General features: G+C 43.0%; 1 protein-coding gene across 4 annotated transcripts in view; it reads right to left on the reverse strand.

Annotated features, from left to right (window-relative positions):
* KIAA1549L (KIAA1549 like) overlaps positions 1 to 21,859 on the reverse strand; it is a 121,308-nt gene that overhangs the window by 23,900 nt on the left and 75,549 nt on the right. For all 4 annotated transcript variants that reach the window (XM_064163801.1, XM_064163800.1, XM_064163803.1 and 1 more), the window contains exons 12-15: positions 16,958 to 17,148; positions 13,774 to 13,901; positions 1,908 to 2,086; positions 775 to 989 (exon numbers count right to left, since the gene is read on the reverse strand). In XM_064163801.1, coding sequence (XP_064019871.1) covers positions 775 to 989; positions 1,908 to 2,086; positions 13,774 to 13,901; positions 16,958 to 17,148 — 713 coding nt within the window. The remainder of the gene's footprint in view (positions 1 to 774; positions 990 to 1,907; positions 2,087 to 13,773; positions 13,902 to 16,957; positions 17,149 to 21,859) is intronic.

The following is a 21,859-nucleotide window of genomic DNA, read 5'->3' on the forward strand; positions in this document are numbered from 1 at the left end:
CTTCATACCCTCACCATCCCTAAAGGAAAAGGCATCTGCATACTGTGCCATTTCTGGGGAAGGATTGGTGTGATCTCCTCTTCTCACTGTGTCAATTTGTGTTTCATAGAGCAACAGAGCAAGTCCACCCACCCACAGCGGGCTCAGGCAGAACCAGCATGCACACTCCTTCCTTGTTTCTAAAATGAGGAGATGAATATTCCTAGTGTGCCATCCTTAAGAGACAGCAAAGTGTTAATCAAACAGTAGTACTGTTACACAACATGCCAGCCTCACGTCACAGATAAGCAAATTCTATTAAAGGCACAGGAAGATCACCAAAAGCAGGTATGCACACAAGCTCACAGACACCACCCCTGCAGGACTCACCAAAATACATGGATCATGTACTGGTTGGTACTGCAATAGTTAGATAAAAATAAAGACAAAGTAGTAACTTTGGACTTTGGAAAAGAACAAATTGAGATGCTAAATTCCTGGCTTAAGTCTACTCTCAGTATTACCAAAAAACCTCTTTTTCTGCTTACCTTACCTGGAAGATTGCAGGAAGTCACAACAGTGCTTTCTCTTATTTTCTGTCTTTCCTTTTTTTCACTACATTGCAGTTTTACCAGATGATACATAAATAATAATGGGTTACATCAATTCTCTTCATGAAGTAGAAGGGGCCAGTTGACCATAAACCAAACAGCTGGCTCATTAAAAGCAGCCCCTTTGATTCTGTACAACATCAACTTTCCTCCCAGATGAAGAACTGCACGTAAAAAGTCTCACCTGTTCTTAGGCTCAGCAAAAGGAGAGGAGACATCTGCATCTGGATCCAAAATGTGCTCAAGCTCTTTCTGATTTTTTTCATACATCCTTTTTCGCTCTGTCAGCCCCTTGTTATCAACCTGTGGGAAGTCATAGTACCCCTTCCTCTTGGCTTTCAAACGCAGCTTGTTGCGGTAATGTTCTATGTCGGACTTCTGCTTCAAAGCCTTGTTCACCTAAACAGCAAAAATGTGTTTAAAGGATGGTGCTGGGCTGGTTACTTCCAAACGGTATTGCCAGAGTGTGTTTGATGCACTGCAGCTGTCATTCTGCAGAGCGAATTTTGTACCACACTGTGCCATCTGTAAGCAGTGAGGAGCTGCAAGTGAACAGAGTCGCTGCATTTTTATGGCTTGGCAGATGGTTAAATAATTTTAGCCTAAAAAAATCTCTACCATTACAACAGTGACTCAGATACACCCACTGAAGAAAAACACTCATGATGTTAGCCAACTGTTGTGACCTAACAACATGCTTGGTTTTGGGGCACCACGAGGAGAACTCACCGGTGAGAACTTTTCTAGGGTTCTGTTATGTACAAAGACATTGCCCCTGACTGCACAAAACCTTCAACAGGTCTCTCATGGCTGGGGAAGAATTCCAGGGACAAGCCTTGGAACCAAAGCATGTCTTTTGGCAAGCACCTGAATCAGACACTTGTGCCATCTCACTCTGTTCCCAGGAAACAAATGTGCCCTCCATGCACCAGCTGGAGTGCAGACAGAGTAAAGCCATGGCTCTGCTGCATTGCTTCTTGCTCTGAATAAGATCAGGTGGCACCACACCTTCCCATGCTCAGCCACAGAATTCATGTGGACAAAGATCTTATGCTGCTCTCTGCCTTCATTATTCATCTTATTAAGATAATTATGATAGAAGGATGTTGGAAAAGTAGGAGCACAGAAAGTTGCCTCTTCCAAGGTTGAATGCATTGACAGGTGCATTGTGAAAGAGCAGATCTTAAATTCTTAGACCTGAGCCCACCATGCTAATGGAACTTTATACAGCACCAGGGTGAAAAGCTCCTGCTGATCCACTTCCACCTGTGGACACAGCCAGGGAAAGAGCTGAAGACATTGTCAGACAGTCCTTACCTCTCCATTAATAATAGCAGATTCCTGGCTCCTATCTGACGCAGCATGAACAGCAGGCAGCGCCACAGGCTTGATAGCAATCAGCTGCACCGATCCAGAAGAGGTGTCAAAGGGGTCAATGGCAGATTTCGCAATGTTGTCAAAGAGAATGCCTCCTTCCTCTTCATCACTTAGGGGCACTAAAGCACAGCAGACTTATTCAAGCATAAAGACAGACATTTTTGCTGCATGCACATGCTTTAGATTAGTGATGTTTTACAGTACACTCAAGGGGCAGACCTAGGAGACTTTTAGATTACAGATGTTATCTACTCAAAGAATTAATTGGCACTCCCTCTAAGAATGCTGATTTCCAATCTTCACTATTAAGATGGGGGGGAAAAAAAGACAAAAAGAATGACATAGAAAATTGTGTGAAGTGACAAAGAAAGTCAAAGTACATCTTCTCCCAGGTTACACACAGAAAAGATGCTATATGCACGCACACACACACACATTTCTACATGCCAAGGCATCAGAAGGTACATCAGATCTAACACAAGAGTTCAGCTGGTTTTATGTCTTATACTGCAAGGGCCACTGGCATTCTCAACACTGGAAAAAAACTGCTACTGATTTTAGCAAATGTTAGCAATGCTAAAAAAGAAGCCATCTGTTAAAAGCAAAGCATTACTTTATGCACGTGTGTGTCTGTGTGTGTGTGTGTGTGTGTTAAAATATGCTTAAGAAACTAACAGTGTCCAAGATGATGCTATTTTTTAATGCTCTGCAAAGCAGTACCTCAGGTGGCTGCAAGTTAAACCATTAACACTGCTTAAGAAATGGAAGAAGGCTTCTGAAAATCTTTAAACTTAAATGGCATGATGAAGCATCTTTAGTTTTTAATTTCTATATAACTGGGCCTCTTCTCCAAATTTTGTTTGTAAAACTGCATCACTGTCAGCTGCTGAATCTTAAGCCTTTTATCCTTATGTTGAAATAAAAGAATGACTCTAAAACATGAGCACAAATTCCACAGAGACATCCTTGCAAATATCTTTGAATAATTATGCTATTAGAGAGAAGAATGTTTGCTCCATCTCCTAGCTGACAGGAGCAGAGATCCTCTGCTAAAGACCAAAGTGGTATGTGCTAAATTTATTTCCTCTGAAAACACACTCTGTTTTAATACTGAATCACTGCACAAATTACAGTGGACTTGTATAAACTCAGCAGTTCAAACAGCCAATGGTTTTGATAAGAAACTATTTGACACTGGTGCGGTAAAACATGAGCCCACTGAGTAAGCACATTATCTTTCCCTGCCTTTGGTGGGGACTTGAGTTGACACTACTTGAGCTTTTGAAAAATGCATCTGTTAAATCACTGTCATTAAATATTGTCCCTCTGGCTTCATGGAACTGTCCAAATACAATAGAGTCTTTAGTAGGTCTGAAATCCTCTCATCCCTCCCGGGGCTGTTCAAACACTCTGAATTTGTATGCTCACTGGAGCGTGCAGATCATGAGCCTGGCTCACTGAAATTAACTGCCACACTTCCACCGAGGACCGTGCTGTCTGGACACCACACCAGCAACATTAAGATGAAGGAAGAGATACTTGCCTGTCACACACTGTTCTTGAACACAAAGGCATTTACTTTACAACGAGCATAAAAGTGAAGCATGGATGTTCTTTCCTGAGGGCATTTTGAATCAGTTCAGGCCTCACATAAGTCACCAGATGTGTTCTGGTGTCTTGTCTGTATTTCACTGCTGAAAATTCTGCACTACACTAATGAGGTGCCTCTGTTGAGACAAGGCAATCTCTAAGAGAAAAAGGCTGTCTGAATTGTGGTTTTCATGAACACAGATGGTCTCTCATGATGATCACAACATAGGTGAGTCTGAGTAGTATATCATCAGCAGTCCAAATAGCAAGAAGTTGTGGAATCCCTTCTCCTTTGCTGCCTGTCTCAGCATCTGCCCAAGGCAGGTATGCCCAAAAACCCCAGTGAAGCATCAACTTGCAAACCAGGATCGTTTCCAAGTGCCCTCTGTGTACTCCATGCAGAATGCACTAAGATATGTAGCTACAATTCCACTCTGGCATCTCATGAGCGTGCTCGCTGAGACCCCAGCAGCAATCTCTAGGCACCCACAGAGAGCATGACCAACTAGATGTGTGGGTTGTCTCCTCAAACCTCATTTTAGGATCAGAAACTGAGAGTTTTACTTAATTAACCAGAATTCCTCTGGCTCAGACTCACTAAAGAAAAGCAAAAGAGTAAAGAGCATCAGGGACCACAGGCAACAGCTACTTCTGATGTGCTACGTTAACACCGAAGAACACCCTTAGGATCAGCACTCTCATTGGTGAGGACATCTCCTGCATCTCCTGCAGAAAGACTGGCATGAAAATAATAGCCAAATGGGACTAGAAACTGAGAGTACATTCTACTTTAGTTTAGCAGTTGTTCATTAATTGGCACTTACAATAGGAATGCAGCTTTTTCCTATTGCCCTTCTTTTCACCAATGAGTAACAGAGAGTCCGTGATGGGCAGTTACTGGCACTGGCAGCGAACCATAAGCAAGTACTATGGGAATGAGCATATTTGCCCCATCCTTCCCTTTCGACAGATGTAAAGCAAGCATTCGTAACCAAAGGGAGCTCAGAGGTGAGAGTCCCGAAGTGTTTACTCAGGTTGAGAGTGAATTTCAGTGAAGATCAGTGTGGCACTGGTGTGTTGAAGAGCAGGAGCAGCGTTGAAGCTTTGTCTCCACATCACTGCAGTATCGCTATAGCAGATTTGCTGGGTTACTGCTGCTGCACGTTAAGCTCCAGCTTGGGTGCAGCCGGCACTGTTTCCAGCTGGCAATGCCAGCAGGTGGAGCTACCCACTCGCGCCTGCAGCCCCCTGGCTGGGAGAAAGGGGCTCTGGAACTGCGGCTCTGAACCGTGAGGAAACTGCTAGTCAGGTGCAATAGTCTGACTTTACCTAGTTACTAATTTATAGTAAAACTTTATCAAGTTTTACTTTTGTAATCTTAAGATTTCAATATGAGGGCCTGTATTCTGTCCTCCCTCCCTCAGTCTTGCCTTTCCTCCTCTCTCACAAATAAACAGTTTTTAGAAGAGAGAAAAGGACTAAAATACTGAGTCATAAAAAAGCATCAGGAAATTTAAGTTACCTGTGGATCAAGTAAGCTCACGGCAAGAGAGTGGAGACAATGATATGTGCTGTCCTGCTCAGAAGGAACTGACCAATTTTGGAAGTCCTCAGAAAAAAGAATGGCATTGATGGAGAAAAACTCATCAAGCCAAAACCCAGAAACACTTCCAAGCAGGTATCTGTGCTCTGCCTTTCCTTAGGTCTTTCCACAAAGCATCACAAATTTCCAAAGATGTTATTTTGCATGAATGGAATGAAGACACTGCAGCCACACCCATGGTATATACCTGCACTTTGACAAAGAGCAAAATCTGCCACAGATCTAAAAGGCCAGCTCCTTAGGAAAGAGCTTTTGTATCAGCTATTTCAATCAGAAGTCCTGGCTCCTGAATGTAAATTCCTAGTGGGGAAATAATTTTTGGTTCAAAGAAGAAATACACATACACAGGCACATATATATATATAAATAATTAGAATTTTTGCACATCCTCTAAATCATTTCATTTGTCAGCTGACTTTCTCCAGCAAGGTGTGAACAAGAGCTCTCAGCAGATGCTTCCCAAAGAGTTTATCAGCCTGCAAAGTAAATACAAGTAAACACAACACCAATATCTGAACTTATTCAGGGCTGAAATACCTCTCTATAAGATTCTGCAGTGTAACAGAAAAAACTTGAGTACACATTACCAAAATACCCCCAGGTCTGAGACAGTGCACATCTAAGCTCTGCATGAAAAGCACAAATTATTTTTCCCTGTGGTGGTAACATCACTTGCCTCAACCATATTTGCCCCCATCTATTTATCAAAGTCTTTCAAAAAGAGGCTGAGTGTTTCATAATGTTTGTACAGAATCCACCAGACCCTTTTCTTGGCTGGCACCTCTGTAACACCATCCTGAGCATGCTTAGTAATTAAAAAACAATTATTTAACTGACAAGGGTGATGACTATAAGAAGAAGATAGGAAAAGCATGGGAACATACTGCTCTTTAAGAAAGCACTGCTCTCTGAGCTCTAAAAACCTCTGCAGAAATAGTTTAGTGTTTTCACAATAAAGCCATATATCTGTCTTCTTTGATGCTGACAACCATCCACGCTGCCACTGGATCTGATGGCACAAACATCTACACACTCTTTGCAGTGTCGCTTGGAGTAAAACTGCCATCAGAGTCAATTAAGTGACAGAATAAAGCTCATCCGGAGGGGAAGCCAGACATAAATTAAGAAATACTTAATTACACAGCCACCTGCAGGTCTCAGTTCCTTTGCAGTTCTGCTCCAAGAAGCAGAACAACCCCATGCAGAGATACAGGCTGGGGTCAGAGTGGCTGGAGAGCAGACAGACAGAGAGGGATCTGGGGGTGCTGATTGATACCTGCCTGAACATGAGCCAGCAGTGTGCCCAGGTGGCCAAGAGAGCCAGTGGCATCCTGGCCTGCATCAGGAATGGTGTGGTCAGCAGGAGCAGGGAGGTCATTCTGCCCCTGTGCTCTGCACTGGTTAGACCACACCTTGAGTACTGTGTTCAGTTCTGGGCCCCCCAGTTTAGGAGGGACATTGAGATGCTTGAGTGTGTCCAGAGAAGGGCGACGAGGCTGGCAAGAGGCCTTGAGCACAGCCCTATGAGGAGAGGCTGAGGGAGCTGGGATTGGTTAGCCTGGAGAAGAGGAGGCTCAGGGGAGACCTCATTGCTGTCTACAACTACCTGAGGGGTGGTTGTGGCCAGGAGGAGGTTGCTCTCTTCTCTCAGGTGGCCAGCACCAGAACGAGAGGACACAGCCTCAGGCTGCGCCAGGGGAGATTAAGGCTGGAGGTGAGGAGAAAGTTCTTCACTGAGAGAGTCATTGGACACTGGAATGGGCTGCCCGGGGAGGTGGTGGAGTTGCCGTCCCTGGAGCTGTTCAAGGCAGGATTGGACGTGGCACTTGGTGCCATGGTCTAGCCTTGAGCTCTGTGGTGAAGGGTTGGACTTGATGATCTGTGAGGTCTCTTCCAACCTTGGTGATGCTGTGATACTGTGATACCTTAGCAACACAGGATAAGGTATTTTCTAGCCATGAGAAAAGCAATCAAAAAGACTGGCTAAAAGAAAAAAAAAAAGGCAGGCCAAAATGTATTTTCTACTTTTCTATGCAAGTTGTACCATGTCTGTGAATACAGCACCTGGGCAGCCCCACTCATATGGTATGGACAGCTTGAAGGGACTGTTTTTCTCCCACTCTGTCTCCAAGAAAAGAGGCAGTGGAGCACTGACACCTTTTGCTCTTGTAGGGGTGTGAAGAGGCTTAGAAACACGGCTCAGAAGTTCACAGATAGGTTACAACTCTTGGCTGCCTCCTGGAAACTAAGTGGAGAAAGCAGCAGGAAACAGCAATGGCTACATCTGTCAAAAACAGAGAGGTTACTGTCACCAGCAGGATGCCAGCAGGGTCACAGTGCTCTCTACATTCAAAACAATACAGACAGCAACAACAACAACAAAAGGTACTGGGAAAAATGCAAACAGTCTGAAGAAATATTAGGTGATGTAAAAAAAAAGTGAAAAGAACCTCAGTACATTAAGTTTCTGGAAGGCTCCAGGACAATAGTAACTGGTGCCAGCATGAGAGATTCCAGCTGAACAAGGGAATTTTGTTAAATCCCAGGAAATTACTCTAGAAGAGCCTAGGAGTTTTTTACTGTGCAGGGGTGAAGAGTTAGATGGAGATCCCCACTAATAATCCTGGTCTGGGGCAAATGAAGCTAGGGCTCCAAGGTGAGGGAGTGTTGAAAAGAATAGACTCCTCTCTCTCTATGCCATAAATTATTCCTAGCCCTGATTTGCTGTCCTCTGAGAGACACAGGCAACATGAAAGAATTATCTTGCTTCAAATTTGCATATATGCTTCAGTGCAGTTGTCTGGGGAGGTTATTCTGCCCCTGTACTCAGCACTGGTCAGGCCACACCTTGAGTGCTGTGTCCAGTTCTGGGCCACTCAATTCAAGAGAGATGTTGAGGTGCTGGAAGGTGTCCAGAGAAGGGCAACAAGGCTGGTGAGAGGCCTGGAACACAAACCCTATGAGGAGAGGCTGAGGGAGCTGGGGGTGTTTAGCCTGCAGAAGAGGAGGCTCAGGTGTGACCTCATTGCTGTCTACAACTACCTGAAGGGAGGTTGTAGCCAGGTGAGGTTGGTCTCTTCTCCCAGACAACAAGCAACAGAACAAGGGGACACAGTCTCAAGTTGTGCCAGGGGTGGTATAGGCTGGATGTTAGGAGGAAGTTGCTGCCAGAGAGAGTGATTGGCATTGGAATGGGCTGCCCAGGGAGGTGGTGGAGGCACCGTCCCTGGAGGTGTTCAAGAAAAGCCTGGATGAGGCACTTAGTGCCATGGTCTGGTTGACTGGCTAGGGCTGGGTGCTAGGTTGGAGTGGATGATCATGGAGGTCTCTTCTAACCTGGTTGATTCTATGATTCTAAGCAAGATGGGTACCTCCAGAGCAGAGAGAGATCTGTCTAAATTAGCTATGAACCCCAGAGTCACTGGAGAGCCTACCTGGTTAGGGTCGATTAGGAAGCCGAATTTAAAGGACCCAAAATTGGCAAGATGACAACCTTTACACCTTAATTTGTACTTCACCCCACCCAGCAAAGAAAAGGCAGATGAAGGCTGCTGGATGTTTGCTGAGATACACTAGATACACCAGCTAACTCTGTCAAAGCAGACTGCTACTAGATTCATTTGCTGTTGCCATATTTCATTTTCATTTGAGTCACTACAGGCAACTGCTCAAATTCAGAAAAGCTGGCTCAGATGCTGAGCTGCCACATTGGACACTGTGAAAGCTGGTGGCCCACACTTCTGTAGAATAAAGGAGGCAGTGTATCACAGCTTGGCTGAGTTACATCCAGAAATCCCTTTGATTTTAGTTAAGCCAACAACACAGCCAAGATTTCCTCCCTAGTACTTTGTTCCTGCAGACATCCACTCTGCAGAGATCTCCACAAAGAACAGAAGGAAAAGAGAATTAAAAATGTATATGCCAGCTTCTGCCTAGACAGAGCAATTGATAGTCTTAGAGACTGATATTTTTAAAAGGAATGAGGCTCTTGCCTGAACAGCTTCTGAAATGTTACATCTGTTTTTTAAGGACAATGTCCAAATCATTGGAAGATGATAAGAAGTGTTGCAGCTGGGTTCCTAGGAGGAGGAAAGGAAGGGGCTTTGAACGCAGAAGTTTGGCTCCTTGGGAAAGCTGCTTGTGCATCTCTAAGTGTGATGCATGACCTTCTGTGATGATGAGTTCCAAGTACAAAACTTGGCTCAACTACATGAGGTCTCAGCCTGAAAGGTGTGGAGCCATTGCTAGCAGCTTGTGGTGGAGCACAAGTCAAGTTTTTGCTTTTATCAAAGCAAAGCCTGCATCAGGAACAGTGTGGCCAGTAGGACAAGGGAGGTTATTCTGCCCCTGTACTCAGCACTGCTCAGGCCACACCTTGAGTACTGTGCCCAGTTCTGGGCCACTCAATTCAAGAGAGATGTTGAGGTGCTGGAAGGTGTCCAGAGAAGGGCAACAAGGCTGGTGAAAGGCCTGGAACACAAACCCTATGAGGAGAGGCTGAGGGAGCTGGGGGTGTTTAGCCTGCAGAAGAGGAGGCTCAGGGGGGACCTCATTGCTGTCTACAACTACCTGAAGGGAGGCTGTAGCCAGGTGGGGTTGGTCTCTTCTCCCAGACAACCAGCAACAGAACAAGGGGACATACATAGTTTCAAGTTGTGCCAAAGGAAGTATAGGCTGGGTGTTAGGAGGAAGTTGCTGCCAGAGAGAGTGATTGGCATTGGAATGGGCTGCCCAGGGAGGTGGTGGAGTCATCGTCCCTGGAGGTGTTCAAGAAGAGACTGGATGAGGCACTTGGTGCCATGGTCTGGTTGACTGGCTAAGGCTGGGTGCTAGGTTGGAGTGGATGATCTTGGAGGTCTCTTCCCACCTGGTTGATTCTATGATTCTATGAAAGAAGCAATCATGTCCCCCTGAAGATGCTAAGGGGAAGGCTGCAAGACCAAGCACTTAAAAGACTGGAAAAACAATCTATGGAACTTCTACTGGCTTCATTTCCTGAGCAGCTGGTGAAAGGAAAGGGTTTTACTGTAGGCTGCTGTACTTCTCATGAGTTCATCCTTTTGCTTCTCCTCCCTTGTTTGGCCTGATACAGCACTAGGTGAAAGTGATAATACCCTGTTGTTCTCTTCCAAACCCATCTCAGAAACTGCCAGTATCTCTCTTGGCTGATTCATTCACCTCACAGTCCTTTTACATTTGCAACATATGTGAATTTTAATGATTTTTTTAAGTGCCCAAATAAATGAAATCACAGGTCAGCAACTTCTATAAAGGAAACTTTCTAATAAACACTTCTAAGTGTTTTTCAGGAAAAACAGAAGGGGGGGGGGGGGGGGGAAGGGAATTATCTCACCAAGATTTATCATATTGTAATACAAAAGGATATTTATGTTTTCCTTAGAAACAAAGCTCAACTGAAGAGTTCTTCTGATCCTCCAAAACATTAGGTCCTTAAGCCAAGCCTGTCAGTCCATGCTGGATTCACGTTATACACTCACAGCCCTGACACTCCATTTGGAGTCAATTCTGATACAAGCCACATAGAGTTTATCTACCGAGGTAACATCCACTGCTGTCATTTTTTCTGTGTAACTAAATGTCAGCAAGAAATAGAATCTAAAATTGGTCTGTAACTATGGCAACTAATGAGCCATTCTAACTTGGAGTCCCCAGCTCAGACATGTGACCATCAAGGGATTCATTTCAGTTTTAAGATGCTGTTTTTCAAAGAAGAAAATATGCTGCTGCTTTTGCTGACATGCGCCTAAGAGGTGTCAGCCTACAACCAAGCTGGAGAGCTGCAGCAGCTTCAGACAAAAGAGCAGGAGCAAAGCAGCTTCCTTCTTAAACTGGAAGATAGAACAGCCAACATATTCTGCTGATGCCAATCACCCTGGATAAAGATAAAACCCTGGAAAAGAGAACAAAACCTGAGATGACAACAGTGTTTGTAATCACAGCCCTGGGGAGCAAAGTGTGAGCCCACAGGCAATGCTAATGGGTGCCTTGATTTTTATGTTTTAATTTCAATAGATATTGGGGATCCTGTCAGTAAAAAACATTATCTGCAGACAGATATGAGAATAGGTGTGGGGTCAGCTTCGATAAAGGGGAGGCCATTTCATCTCCTGTGACCACATCTTCCTTCTCAGAAGTTGTTCTGAAAGGGTCATTTCAGGAAACTCTCCTAATCATATCTTAAAAGGTGTGCCTAGAGTGAAAGGGGCCCTGTGTCTTTACCAGGGAACAGAGCATTTATCCCTCTTCACATCTGTGCCTGGGTGCTTTGCAAGGCCATGGCAGCTGTGAAAGAAGCTCCCCTAGCAGTAGCCAGCCTCTACCAGGAGGGTTCTGCAGCTAAAGTGTTCCACCAAGCAGTGTCTCTTTCAAAGCCAGAACACTCAGACAGGAACAGTCTGTCTGATCCATATTTTGTATAAATGCTGTACTGCTCGTTTTTAAATGAGCAAATCAAGTAAGTAGAAGATGAAATTATAATGTTTTTAAGATTCTACTGCATGCCAGGTTTCTTTCAGCAGCACGTGGGGTGACCTTATTGCTGTCTACAACTACCTGAGGGGTGGTTGTGGCCAGGAGGAGGTTGCTCTCTTCTCTCAGGTGGCCAGCACCAGAACAAGAGGACACAGCCTCAAGCTACACCAGGGGAAATTTAGGCTGGAGGTGAGGAGAAAGTTCTTCACTGAGAGAGTCATTGGACACTGGAATGGGCTGCCCGGGGAGGTGGTGGAGTCGCCGTCCCTGGAGCTGTTCAAGGCAGGATTGGACGTGGCACTTGGTGCCATGGTCTAGCCTTGAGCTCTGTGGTAAAGGGTTGGACTTGATGATCTGTGAGGTCTCTTCCAACCTTGGTGATACTGTAATATTCTACCAACACACCACAGTTCAGACCAGAAGAATGTTAGCTGTTAGTCAATTCTTGACAAAGTAACTCTAAGTTCTTTCCACTTTTCTTTTAAAGATTTAAAGCCTAATGAAACAAACCAAAAACCCCTTTCACTCAATTGTTTTGCCTGCACATGTAAACATCACTTCACACTGTATTTAAATAGGCTTCCTGGGTAGAGAAGGGTGGAAAAAACAGCATAAATTACAGCTTTTAGCTCTGAAAACCATAAATATTGTTGTCTCATAAAATGAGATACATCTGAATGGCTGAGAAAATAATTATGACCCTTGAAATACTGAACTATGGAAACGCTGTTATGCTGTCTATGAAAGAAATAAACCCACACCAGACCTCTTTGAGAAAGACCAGTCAGAGCAGTTATCATTACAGGTCTGGAGTGATCAGGGAAGTGACAAGTCTGTCAGAAGAAAGCACTACTGGTGACAAACACATAACAAATTAACAACTGCAGTTCTCTGTGTGACTTTGTAAATGAGTACAAACCTCAGTGAAGCTGATTTAAATACAGAGTACTACACTTACATCAATCCTATGGTCCCCACAAGGTTCAAGGATCTTTAGTACATGAATGGGAAGAGCAAAGGACACAAATGCTCAGTATGATTTTGCTGCATGGAGTAGAGGCCATCCCTGGTGCTTCATATCTGCCTCCGCATCATGCTGTATTCCTGCCTTTGTGTGGCACTTAAGATTAATGATCACCATAATGATCATCAAGAGATTATATGATATGATACCAGGTCTGCCATTAGAATGCTTCACAAAAGTTATTTAGGTGACTTACTGGAGAAAAGATCTACACTAAGATTTTACCTTTATCTGAGTCCTTCCATCCACACATTTTTAACAAAGAATAATTATGGACTTATGTTCAGGACAGCATCTGATGTGATCACATTCACTTCAGTTCCCTCCTTTTAAAGGGAAGGGATCACTTGGTTCAGCCACACTATTTCTATTCATATGGAAGATACAGCTGTGGAAGCAAAACTGTAACTCAGGAGAAATAGGAAGAGACACAGACAAAAGAAAAGCAGAACTATAACTCAGGAGAGATAAGCAGAGAGACAGACAAAAGAAATGCTCTCATCAGATGTTCCTGATACAACTCAAGACACAAGGTCACCACCATCAACCAAGGACATGTGAAAAACATCCAGTGTAACATCCAAGGTACATCAGGAAAAGCTGACTGTTAATAACATCAAAAAGGCATGAGAAGGATGATAAGAGATGGGAAGTTAAAGCTCTGTAGGTCTCACTTTCTCAAATTATTTTTTTACCCAATTAAATAATCTTCATCAGATCCAGGCCAGCTTAGCAACAACAGTAATGGAAATTAATATCTTAGAGCTCTACAGAGGCAAAAAAAGCTGTACAACCTGTCTGCCTACTAAGCATCATTGTGTGTTAGTTTACTGGGTTTAAAGAAATAACAGCCAAAAAAGAAAAGGAAACAAAACTCACAAAGTCCCACACAGAACAAACACCCTACTCATCATGTGAGGCTGAGCAACAATTAGAGAGTAAAGGGGAAAACAAACAAAAAACCCCAAACTAGCTATAAACAGAAACTGCCTAAGTTGTGCTGAAGGTATGAGACGATGGTTTCAACACAGCTGGTGCCTGTGTGGGTAGAGCTACAGGGGTGAGCACAAACAGCTTCAGCAAGAACAGCTTCTCACCGTTTCTCTTCCTTCCTTCATCTTTTGCCACTTTTTGAGGTGCCATTACTTTCTGGAGGGAGCTCCGGCTGGAGCTGGGCTTCCCTGACCCATTGCTGAGGATGGAGCCATTCTGACTCGGGGATCGGCTGCAAGTAACCATAGCAACAAGGCAGGATGTAAGTTCCTCCTTCCAAAGCTCATTTCAAGGTTATTTCATTTGCACAGTTTGCATCACTGAGTTTTCAAGTTTGATTTTGTACCAAAAGGAGACAAAACATAAACTGCACCCAGAAAAACAGTAAAGGCAGGAACAGAGCAACACAGGAGAAAATAAATTCTCCATTAGCTGAGGGCTGAAGGGTATCTTAGTGGCAACAAAACTAAACACTTCTCATGCACAGCCCCCACAGTGACAGAAGCAGTATTGCAGAGGACAAAAAAAATCCTGTTATCAATTCAGTGTCATTTATGCAGCTGAAATAAAGTGGCTCTTTGTTTTTAGATATATATATAGCTAAACTAATACCTTCATTATTTAGCCTGCTCTGACAGCCACAATGCAAAATTCACCTACTCTACATGTATGCACACAATGAAAATTCTATTCCCCACATAACATGGCTTAGGCAGTACCATTGTTTACTGAAGCTCCTGAGAAAAATACTTGTTTTACTGTTGCTTATCTTTTCCCTGAAGCTGGTCCCTGCAGAAGTGAGGAGGTGGGGTAGAGTAGAACCACTTTGAGCACTCAGTCTCAACAAGGAACAAGAACAGAAATGAGCATCAGAACTGCGCTGCGAGCAAACTCTCACCAGAAATTCTCTCCAGAGTGGGCAAATTGCTCAAATTCTAATGCATATGCTGGGAAAAGCAGGCCAAAGTAGAAAATGTTATATTAGATGTTACTCCACATCTGGACCAGGAGTCTCATTGTTTCTACACAAGAAAATTGCCACATTGGGAATGAAAACTGCCTGCAGGACCCACAGAGGTCCTCATGCACCTCTCTGATCTGTCACTGAGTTGTCACAGCCAACAGGATAATGCAAAGAGGTTTCATTGGAGAAAAAAACCCCAACAGGATTTAATAACAAGGACTTCATTTACACAGGAAAAAAAGGTCAAATCAAGTTCTATTGCTGTTGCAGTGGCTTTAAATTCAGAAAAAGGCATTAAAGCAAAACAACTATAAATACCATCCTGTAAATTACTGCCCACTTGAAACACTCATTTACTGCCAGCTCTGAGTGCCCTCTCCCGTGTAAGCAGTGAGAATTTATTGTGCTCAGGGACAGAACAGGAAGGGACAAGTATGAGAAAAGTAATTCTTGGGGACTCTCTTTTGAAGACAGCTGAGGTGGAAATATATAAAATTTGAGACATGCTCTTTGCAGCTACAGAGCTTTAGGAGAGCTCAGCACACAACCCAGAGCAGCCTCAGAATTTGAACTGAGAATAAATTGTCTTGAGAAGTAGCATTTCTACCCTATCAACCTCTCTGTCATCACTAATGAATAGTCCCAGCCCAATAAAAATACTCATCCAGGGACAGACCAACACATGAAGAAAATTTGCCCCACTTGGGAACAAGGAAGAGAAGCGACCACAGATAATTTGCACAGTGATTTCTGCTGCCTCTAGTTTGAAGATTCACCCTTTTCAAGTGGCCATTGTATTACTATCTGTAAAGTTTCCTTCAGAGGTAATACCAGAGAAGATATTCTGATCAGTTACCAGGCATTTCATGGCAGTTTGATTTAAATTGACCTTTCTGGGCTGCAAAGTAGCCTGGATGAAAGAGCAAACACATAAAGGTCAAAAAATATTTCTTCATCTTCAGCAACTATTATATTCCACTCACAGACACAGCTCCTGGGAACAGAAAGAGGCTGAAATTCTGCATGCTCTCACTGAACTCATCACTCTGAAGGAGGTAAGACCAGCTCGTGGTGATTTGCTTAGAAAGGCACCAAGGTTCAAAATATTTTATAAAGAGAGTAACTTTTTCCTGTGAATTCCTGGATCAAGGTCATTTAACAATGTTGGTTTAAAATTCTGCAGGTTAAGGAGAGGGAGATTTCTGTGCTCATTCAAAGGACTGAGCAAAGTGATTAATCACTTTTGTTAGAGGACTAATAGTGCTGGTTTACATTTGGTGTCTGGATTTACACATGGCATTGGAGAGGCACTGAAACATTTTACAGAACAGTTTCAGCAATGACTTAACCTGTGGAGGTCCAGCAGCAGCAACCACAGCTGGTGTCACAGTCATCTTCCATTTGTCATTTCATCAGAGGACAGCAGACTTGAAAAGGAACAAGTGTTGTTTGGTTCACACTGACTATCATGGTTAGCGATTTATGGCATGAGCAACACACCACTGACATCAAAGAGCAGAATAACAGTTTACATCCAAACCCAGTGAAGCAGTCACAGGAACCAGGGGAGTTCCAGCTGGCTTGCTCTTCTCAATTGCTGCTCCTTGCAGACAGCACTCTTCATAGTCTAAGTGATTTGCTATACAACCACAGAAATTTGCCACACCAGATACTAGCTCAGGATCCTTCTGCTTCCATTTTTTGGTAAGAAAAACCTCATCTTACAACTGATGGGAGGGTCTACAGCCCACGAAGAACAGCAGCAGCAGCAGGATCCTGTGCTATGTGGGCTGAGGCCTTCCAGCATAGTATCTCCTGCAGATGGCTGCAGTGTGAACCTGTCACAGGATACCACAATACTTTGCCAAATTTTCCAAGCTTTTCCATTACTGCAGAGGGGCAAATATCATTGTGCATTGACAAACACAAGCTGAGGTGACTCAGCTGTGAGATCTGATGTTCTATAGGATTCTCTGCACTAAGCAGATACTAGTATTTTAGGTTACCAAATCCTCTCAAGAGGGAAGGACTGTATAACACCAGTGAACTACACAACAACTGTTACCTCTAGTCAGTAGGCTCTTTAGCTCACTGTTTGATTTTCCTCTCTTCCCTTTGGTATCATTCTTCAGCAATAAAAAGCTGATAACCCTCTAAGTTAATTTCAAGTAGAAAGTGGATGTGAAGCATACAAAACAGCTGGGATAAAGGGATAATCTGCATTCCTTGTCTGAAGTGACCAAGAGAAAAAATAATGATGATTAAAGGTAGACATGAGGCAAATTACTTACTCTACTCCTCTGAACAAACACAGCAGTCCATACCTTTTCCTTGTTTCATTGGATTTGGCAGTTTTGATGGTGCTCCCATCCTGAGTAATTTCTCTCTCTTGAGAAGACGGAGCATCTCTAACTGGAAGTGGAAGTACGACAGTCTCCTGAGTTACAGGTAGAACCTCATCTTCAGCTCCCTGCTGACCTAAGTGTTGCTTGGCATAGTCAAAGCCTTGTACTGGCTGCAAAAACAAAAGTTGAGGGGAGAGGGGAGCAGAAAACATACATTTCCAGCATGCAGCATATCTTCACATAAAATTCCCACTTCAGTATAAAATCTTCCACTACCCCTTAACTCCTTCAGTTACATGACAGAATAGACATGTGAAGATATGTGGATTACCACTAGAATGCCCAACAACAAACAGATTTATTGTCTTTAATCATAATTATTTAGTGTAAAAATGATCTTGGCTACCTTTCTTTACCCTGTTGCAACACCCTCAGCAACTCTTCTAACAGACAATGGAATAATGAGCACAGAGAAGAAAAAAAACAGGAGGGAGAAGAATAAGGCCATACAGAAAACAGAAAACTTTCTCTGACAAAAACCTTTGTGTTTCCTAGGAGGGTGGGAGTAATTTATTCCAAATCAAGACAAAGGCAAAAGGGAACATGAAGTTTAATAGGCAAAAGGATCTTTTTCACATCAGTGAAATTATATTTCTCCTGCCTTGCCAGTTGCCTACTGGGAATGGTGTTATTGACTTCACTTGCTTCTCTCGGGAAGCAGCATTTGCAAGAGCCTTGCAGCAAGGCAGCTGAGGGCCCTGTGCTCAGCCTCTCCCACCCCAAAGCCCAGCCAGGCTTTCCCTGCTGCCTCTGTAAGGAACAAGCAGAATGTACACATGCCTTCTAGGCAAAGCAGCCAACAAAAGGTAGATTCTCAATGGAAAAATTAAAGCATTTGAGCAAACCTTAACTTTCCAAATTGCAATTTTTATTGGAAAAAATAGAAAGAAACAAAAGAAAAAAAATTACTCAAAGAAATTCCTGAGCACATTTGGAAAACAAATATGAAACACAATATTTTGCCACACTAAACTGAATTAATTTACCAAAGACTGCAAGGATACTCTTCATGAAGTACAAAGACTACTGGCAGAATACTCAAGAATCAGCATAAAGGTGATCAATGGTGATTTTAACCCTCAAATATCCTCTGAGAAACACATCAGAATCATAGAATCAACCAGATTGGAAGAGACCTCCAAAACCATCCAGTCCAACCTATCCCCCAGCCCTATCCAGTCAACTAGACCATGGCACTAAGTGCCTCATCCAGGCTTTTCTTGAACACCTCCAGGGACAGTGACTTCACCACCTCCCTGAGCAGCCCATTCCAGTGGCAAATCACTCTCTCTGTGAAGAGTTAACAACTGAATAGTCTCTCTCAGGTTCCTACCACACTGACAACAAATATTGTAGGTTTGGAAGAAATTAATCTGGATAAAAAAACTTGCTGATGGCACCAAAAAAAAGGATGAACTCTGAAAAAAATGTTTTCTCTTGTTCTGTGCCTTATTAAATGTGGGCTGTAGCTTAAACACTAATAAACATCATAAGTAATCTCAGTCTGAAAATAATAGACCTGTCTTCCTTTTTTAAAAACAAGACATGCTTCTGGGTTGTGGGGATCTGCATCACATTCCCAGTGTCCTGCTTGAGCTGAGGCTGATGATTTCTAATGAGCTCACGCACTTCAGTATTCCTCTCATATGTAGCTCCAGTGCACTAAGGAGGCACTAACTGGGCTAATGCTGATTTAGGAAAGCAGATATCTCTGCACAGCACCACAATGGAACTTGCAACATAGCAGAGAAATGTTAATTCACCATCACCACCTCATGGCAAGTCATGACAGCATTGCCCCTGACAGAGCCTTCTGCTTGCCCCTCTCTGAAGGAAGGTTACCACCACAGCAGCCACCAAATTAGCATAAGGGAGGAAAATGAAGACAAGGAAAGCAATGATGAAAGGGAAAGCAGAAGCTGTGTGAAGGACAGCTAGGAAGAAATACTGCACAGCATGATAGATTGGTTTTAAACAAAATAATGTTTTTTAACCTTGCTATCTCCATTAAGTGTTAGCCAAGAGCCTCTTAGATATTCTGCAAAAAGACAGCAGAACAGCTAAGTCAGTTATTTCTCCCTCCATGCCTCTGAAAGAGTAGAAGTTACAACTTAAACTTTATATTGAAAAATAATCAACCAAAGCAAACAAAACCAAACCAGAAACAGCAGAACATGAGAATTTCCTAAAGAACTCTGCAGATCTGCCAAAGGAAGAAAAGAAAGGATTATTTTAATCTGAGTTCTACTTACCACCATGCCTAGGTTCAAACTGCAATAAAGGCAGAGTTGAAAAAGCCATCCTCATCAGCGGACATACTGTGTTAAATAAAATCTGATCTTGGAACCCTGCTCTGTAAAAGCCCACAGGAGCAGATGGTTTTACCACCCCTGAAGGGAACTGGCAAGACTAAACCACAATCAGGCACTGCTGAAACACTGCAAGAGTAGATATCCAGCACAGCCAAAAGAGTGAGAAGGACCGAAGGGCTGGGATTCGAATATTGCTGGTGAAATAATACATTAATTACAAGCCCAACATATTACATTGCTTGGGCAAAGGGCAGACTGAATACAAGCAGCTGTTTCTGGACATTGCTTTCCTTATAATGATGATTAAGAAAACATTGATATTTAGGAAAAAAGCCACAAACAAACAAGTCATGACCAGGCCTTCCCGGGTATGCAGTTCCCCTGATCTTTTTTTCCATGCCCTTTATCAAAATGATAGTGGTTGTTTTCTTATGTCCTGCAGTATTTACTTCTGCTTCTGGGTCTTAGATTGCAGATCTTATCTGTTTATCTGCAAGCTTATTCTTTCATGCTCAAAAAGAAAGGAAAGGTGACAAATCAGATTACAACCTTGAAACAAACATGCTGTGAATTAGAAAGCAAGGGAGGGAAAAGTTAACATCTACCCAAAACCTCAAAGCAAAAACAATTGCTCAAAATAAAACCAGCATTGAAAGAAGATCAAATTTAACTCCCATCAGAATTTTGCTGACTGGAATTTACACTTCTTCCCATCTGGAAAACCAATTGAAAGTAACAGTAGTAGTTTCTTTTCCCGGCAACTTAGTCCAGGTGTCCCTGACTGCTAAGGCAATGCAGAACAGCAACACAATTCCTACGGCAGACAGTACAAACTGCACTGCACTGCACTGCACACGACAGGCCAGCTTTTAAACTTCATTTACTTAACCTTCAGTCTGCTCCAAGAAAAGAGTCATTCCTTAATTACCAGGCACAGGCAGCAATGCTGCTGTTCAGTTACATCACATTCCCCAGCTACAGAAGGATATTTAAGGCTGAACGTTTCATTACCCCTCGGAGCTGTGTTGGTGCATCCTGTCCCGCTGCATGGGACGGAGCTTCTGGAGGGACGTTGCAGGCAGCTCTGCTCTGCGAGGACCTGCAGCCTCTGCTGCTCCCAACAGCAAAAGACTGCAGCGATGAGCAGGCAGCTCTGCGCTGCCAGTCCCCTTGGAACAGGACTTTTGGACTCCGAGCACATAAGATGCCACCACTGTAAACAAAATCAGCTGAAATCCAAGGCTGTGGGCATCCCATAATACTCTCTTTTCCTCTATATACAGTTTGCTAGGTATTCAAAAGGCAACAAAAAAGTCCTCCAGTGATTTAACAGCAAATCTCAGACACAGAAACAAAGCTGCTTCTTGAGCTAAAAATCTGTCTGCTGTGGCTTCACTTATAGAACAGACTCAGCATTAATCAAGCAGTCTCAGGTACTTTTCTAAACCATGAGATATAACACAACCAGTTTCAGAGTGGTACTGATATGTGCCCATCACCTGCTTGTGTTGATAAACTACATGAAATGTGGCAATTGGAGTTCACCTAATTACCACTGCTCCTGATATCCCTAATTAAATTAGAAGAATTAAATGAAGGGATTAAAAGAATAAACTAAAAGGAATTAAAAGAATAAACTAAAAGGAATTAAAAGAATAAACTACAGCTGTTCTTTTCAAATGAACTTATTTCATCACCTTCCCAAAATACATTTCTTAGCCTTATTGTAAGTACAGATGCTGAAATCAGGAATGACAAAAGCAGACCATGGCCAATCTCACTGCAAAACTTATCCTCCACAGCCTACACTCAAAACTAGACTTGGCTGAACCTTTTTGATAGGGTTGTCACTGTGAAACTAAACAGAAAGCCATTTACCTCTCATTTTGAAATGGATGACTTATATAATGGGGTAGGTTAAATTTTATGGAGCCTCAAAACATATCAAAAATGGGGAAATGTGCTCTAGGAGTGGACCTCCTGCACTCCAGCTGCAAATGTGAGCAAGCCTGCAGGAAAAGCTCCTGAACCAAGGATAGCATGGATGCTAGGAGCCCAGCACCAACTATTTGGCTCTGCAGACGCAATTCCCATCTGATGACAGTGACTGCTGATGCAGCTGCAGCCTGACTAAATAAGTTTTAACCTGACCACATATTTTATAGCCTGATTAAATCTGAACTCTCAGGAAAAGCAAAAATTCAATTTTCTCATTCTTTTGGAATGACAACTGTGGATTAAAATATTAAAACACTTTCATGTTTTTTCTGTGCTGTGGCTTCAGCCAGCAGTAGTTGTTGGGTTTTTTTTTTATAAAGAGCAACTTTCTTCAGCTGCAAAGCATCCCATAATGATGGCCAGGTCAAAACAACATAAAAATGGTCTCATTTTGTCTTTCAGCTGAGACCATGATTACTTAGAAGAAAAATGGAGTGGTGCATAATATTTGCAGCAGCCCCAAATAAAGCATGATTTGCATTTCAGAGGTTTCAGTGGGACATCACTGCAG

Source organism: Pogoniulus pusillus, chromosome 24 (genome assembly GCF_015220805.1).
Source record: "Pogoniulus pusillus isolate bPogPus1 chromosome 24, bPogPus1.pri, whole genome shotgun sequence".
Taxonomy (NCBI): domain Eukaryota; kingdom Metazoa; phylum Chordata; class Aves; order Piciformes; family Lybiidae; genus Pogoniulus; species Pogoniulus pusillus.